General features: G+C 40.8%; 1 protein-coding gene and 1 long non-coding RNA gene across 2 annotated transcripts in view; one reads left to right on the top strand and one right to left on the bottom strand.

Annotated features, from left to right (window-relative positions):
- Nucleotides 1–5,000, top strand: part of LOC134447049 (uncharacterized) — a 20,064-nt gene that overhangs the window by 7,401 nt on the left and 7,663 nt on the right. The window contains exon 12 of the mRNA XM_063196334.1: nucleotides 1–36. This exon is cut by the window's left edge and continues 43 nt beyond it. Coding sequence (XP_063052404.1) covers nucleotides 1–36 — 36 coding nt within the window. The remainder of the gene's footprint in view (nucleotides 37–5,000) is intronic.
- Nucleotides 2,462–5,000, bottom strand: part of LOC134446643 (uncharacterized) — a 2,651-nt gene continuing 112 nt past the window's right edge. The window contains exons 1-3 of the long non-coding RNA XR_010034435.1: nucleotides 4,730–5,000; nucleotides 3,678–3,805; nucleotides 2,462–3,000 (exon numbers count right to left, since the gene is read on the bottom strand). The exon at nucleotides 4,730–5,000 is cut by the window's right edge and continues 112 nt beyond it. This is a non-coding gene — a long non-coding RNA (uncharacterized LOC134446643). The remainder of the gene's footprint in view (nucleotides 3,001–3,677; nucleotides 3,806–4,729) is intronic.

The following is a 5,000-nucleotide window of genomic DNA, read 5'->3' as shown; positions in this document are numbered from 1 at the left end:
CTGTGACTGTGACTATCCTCCATCGCGGTCAGCCAGGTGAGACCCACCTGTGTTTCACACCCCGTCACCCAACCTCACCCTCTAAGCCTCTTACGCAGACAAATGCATGCATGCCCAGCCCACGCAAGCCTACACACTAAAGCACACCCACACAAACACATGCGTTTGAAAGTCTGTGTTGCTGTCCCTAATTGTCTGCTTATCATTCATTAATTGTGTGAAATAATAATAATACACTACTCTATTAATAATGCACTACTAGATGACCTTAACCCGTTAAGACACAGCGTTATAAATCTACTGTTACCAGAATGACAATGACAAAGTCGTAGTGCATTACTCAAGGCCCTGTGTTATGTCATAGTATTGTAGTACTATGGTAGTTAACTTTTCAATGACAGCGTGCCACTGGAGGTACGACGTGCATTAAGGGGTTAAACTCATCCAACATGCTTTGGTATCAACATGGTTTTGTATCAGAAAACGTCTAAATCAAGAAAGTTAAGAAAACACGGAGCACAATCTGGTCCCGTTTGGCCATTACATCCCACATATGCGGCAATACCAGTACACACACACACACACACACACACACACACCAGGGCTTAACACTAACACACGCCAGGTAGCCAAATGCGGGTGAAAGTCGGCGTTGGCTAGTAGATACCGAAGGTTCACTAGCCATTCTGGCGGGTCCGTCACTATTCTAAATGATGAGGCACCGCATTTTGTAGTTTTTTCCCTCGGACCGTCTTTGCTACAAACGCAATGTAATGCGATTTTGCAATCCTACAATACCCATGAAGCACCTGTGTCACGTGTCACCTGTGTCTCACGCACCAGAGGAATCTGACAGAGCTAGTCTTGCGAATATGAGTGGCAGCAACGAGCTACCGGCACATCAGCGCGCGTTTGGAAATGTCACTGAAAACCTTCACATGAAAATAAAGTAGCGAAGTTCATCTCAACTGACCTGTTTTGGGATCGGTAATTAGTACAATGCATAATAGTAGTGGACATTAAAATGACCAAGGCGAGAGGAGAACACCTCAGTCTTGTGAAAGTCTTGAGACTAGCGCAGTGATAAGACAAGGACACATGCGGCATTAATAATTTTTAAAATCATTTTCTGATTTGCCTGTATGTCTTCATACCTTAAAGAGGCCATGCCAATCTTTTTAAACCTTCTTGCATGATTATGTGTAATAACAGTTCATAATATGTTTTCCTGGTCGTGTTAATGTGAAAGATTTTTTTTATTTCGTTTTATTGTTATAGTTTATGAAAATATCAAAACGGCTAAGCCTGGCCAATTGAAAAAACAGGGCAGGCTTACGTCACCCTGACTACCCACCGCTTAGCCACGCCCACTTTTGACGAGTCAAAATTAATAAACATTATGAATGGAGCATCTTGGCAACTGGTAACCAAACCTTACTCATATCACTGATAACTAAACAGCATAAACACCCGTTGTGCTGAGGATTGCACATGCAGTTAGGGTAACAAACCATCCATGACTTTTCACTGGAAATCTAAAAATAAAAGAAGAAAGCTGAGGTGGATCCATCCGGAAAAAAAACTTCCAACTACTCACCGAGTAGCTAGCACCTGGTAAGTGTCTTTCAACATTTGTTTTACACTGTAACCTCTTAATACGTAAATTAAAGGCAATTTAAGTGTAAGGTGTCGTGTTGATGACTTTTCAATTCAAGATGATTTCCATAAGAAAGCGTCAATGATGCAGAGCTATGTACCTAGCTATGCCATAGCAGCAACTGGCGCTATGCTAAGATATTGTTATGCTGAGATATTGAGGGCTGTGTAACACGTGTACATAATAAACACGGCATTTTGTAGTGCTCTTAGTAAAAAAGAAAGGCTATGAAGTTCAGTGTTATGGTTTAAATGTAAAAGTAAACCATGTGTACACATCTCTAGCGCCGAATTTCCTATAGTATTCTTACTCTTAGGATGCCGTCATGAAATGGCAGGCAAATTGTCCATAACATGCACATGCCTACCCAGCCTTCATGTTGTCCTTGTAATTAATGTTAAGTGTAACACTTAATGTTTTCACAAAATTGTCTGCCTTCCAAAATGAGACACCAGTGGCCTAATGGTTAGGGAGGTGCGAAACCCATCCTTACCTCTCTCCACCATGGCTGAAGTGCCCTTGAGCAAGACACTTAGCCCCACAATGCTACAGGGACAGTAACCAATTCTCGGTGAAAAACTTGTTTGGGATAAAAATTGTCATTTAAATACGTCTTTCTATTTCTCCAGGTGAGAAGAGCAATGATCTGATGGCTGAGGTTGGATGTATGGAAGAGACAGAGGTCCAGCACACCAAGCCAAGTTTATCCAATTAACTTCCCCATTTCACCGTCTGCACCACACCATTTCAATGTATTAATCAGATCATTCAGTTGTTCATAGACTTTATTTTTAAGACACAAAGTACAAATGTATTTTAGTTACAAAGGTGATACGAGGGGATGTCTATCCTGGGATGGACATAGGCCTATACAAAACATGTGCATTTTATATTAATGAATGGTTATCTGAACTACTGTGGTATCCTGACCTGAGTTCATATTATTACTTACATGCAGTCTAATCCAGGCACCAAAATACCCATGTAACTGGATACGTAGATTACGTACATATGCTGGAGACAATAGAACTAAAGTAATTAGTTTTAGGCTAGACTCAATATAGACAGACAGGGAACATGTTCTGAGTTGTGTACAATAAAATACCAAAGGAAATGCCTGGACGGACATCATTTCAGTTATTTCATATACATGTATGTTATTATCACAACTGTGTGTCATCACTGACTCAGCCCACAACAGGTACAGGTCAGGAGATGAATGCATCAAGGGAGGAATGTGGGGGTAGGCACGGTGGATAAGGAGACCAGCATCACTGATAGTGAGGTGCTGGTAAAGGCCAAGCGAAGCCTCTCCGGCAACTTCTTCACGATGGCTTCCTGTTCTGATAAAAAAAAAGGAAAACATGTTATTTAAATTAATATGGTAATGCATTGTAATATACAGGCGTTAGACAATGAAAACACCTGACATTTTGGTGTGGGAGGTTTCATGGATAAATTGGACTACCTTGGTGGCCAGTCTACATTAATTGCACATTGCACTAAAGAGCAGTGTGTGAAGGCTCAATTAAAGAGCAAAGAAAGAGCAAAGCACATAACAGCATGGGTGACATACCACCATTTAAAAAAAAAAAATTCTGGTGCATATTTGACCAAGATAACAAGTCTTAATGATGTACTAAGAGCCACGGTATCCAAGGTAATATCTGCATTCCACCAAGGATGATCAGACAGGCTTCCTCTTGCGTCCACAGTTAATCCTGTTGGATGTGGTTCATCTTGGTGGTATGCAGACATTACCTTGGATAGCCCACCAAGAATTTCTAATTTTTTAACCCATTATGTGTGCATTGAACTGTGCTCTTATTTCCCTGCTAACTGAACCTTCACACTCTGTGTCAGCTTCCGACACCAAGACGTTTCGTTGTCTAACCCCTGTACTGTTACAGTACTGATTGAATAATTACCTAATGTAGCACTATGTTGTCTGAATTCAAAAATGTGATGCCAGCCAGTAGGGTAAATAATATTAATCACAACTTATTATTCATTTATTTACCTGTGCTGCTAGGATGTAATTCTTAGACACCATCCTGACGAACCCTGGGCACATAGAACAGTCTCTCATCCTTCTTCACCATGACCCATGGTTTTAGTTTGGGTGCTGACCACCTGACTCTGATGAACCTGCAATGACAAAATGATATACATCTATGTATAAATATAAACATCCTATTACATTATAGGCCTACACTGGAGGTATAGCATAAATGGAAAGATAAAAAAATATATGCATGTACCCCTAGATATGCATAAAGTGTAAATGTGTGCACTTTAGTAATCGATGCTTCAGAATTGAGGATACAGCATAATGAGATACACCGATAACAGGTATGCTGTGCTCAAGACTACAATTGAACCTTTTTCATCACCAGCCAAAATTGCAAATAGATGTTTAATCTCCAGGCATACTCACCAATGGGTCAAAGTGGCTACGTTATATTTTGTACCAGCCAACCTAAGTTTTCACCAGCATTTGGCTGATTGCAATGTTAATTTAGAGCTCTGGCTGTGCTTTCCTTTCTTTTGAGGGGGCATATATCTTCTCAGGTATTATTTATGCATAAACTAATCAAAGTGTAGGCCTATAACCGGTGTAACAGACGGAGTCCCCCGTATCAACTGGCGACTCCAGGTGATAAACACAGTGATTGGTCAAAGCGAAAGTCTCAATCCTGGTCTAAATGAATACACCCCAGATTAAGAGTGACACTTACGTCCAATCTCCACTGCTTCTAAAATCTGCAGTCGCCAGTTGTTACGGCCCAAGATAGTCTTTCACACCGGTAGTCTGTCCTAAATGTGTTTCGACATGTCTAACAATTCAACAACTTTTGAACACAGTACAACAACATTGGAATAAGCTTACTTCTTGACGCATTGTGCAAACGTTGTGTCCGAAACAACAATGAAATCCACTTGGATCAAACGTAACGAGTGAAACCAAGTTAACCTAGTTCTACACAATACGTCCGAGAAGAAAAAAAAATATGAAGACCTGCCTGAAGCAAAAAATACAACATAGAGTGGTGTTGTAGGTTAGCATCTTACCTGTGCCATGATGAGGATGCCGCCGCGTTGATAAGCCATCAGTGACGAACTGGTGCAAAAAGTTGTTTTGCAGTAGGCAATGAAGAGGCTCGGTGTAAAGTTAATACATTTACTGAAGTAGTTTTAAATTGACACGGAATAAAACAATCCACCGCAGGCAGAGTGAGTACGTAGCTAGCTAGCAGCAACAACATGCACTTCTTCTTCTTCTCCTCCCAGGATCCGTATGCCCCAATATGCCATCTAGTGGCGCAGAATACAATAAGGTTTT

This window comes from Engraulis encrasicolus, chromosome 4 (genome assembly GCF_034702125.1).
Source record: "Engraulis encrasicolus isolate BLACKSEA-1 chromosome 4, IST_EnEncr_1.0, whole genome shotgun sequence".
In the NCBI taxonomy this organism is placed as follows: Eukaryota; Metazoa; Chordata; class Actinopteri; order Clupeiformes; family Engraulidae; genus Engraulis; species Engraulis encrasicolus.
The sequence above is the reverse complement of the archived record's forward strand: the minus strand, read 5'-3'. Positions and strand labels throughout refer to the sequence as shown.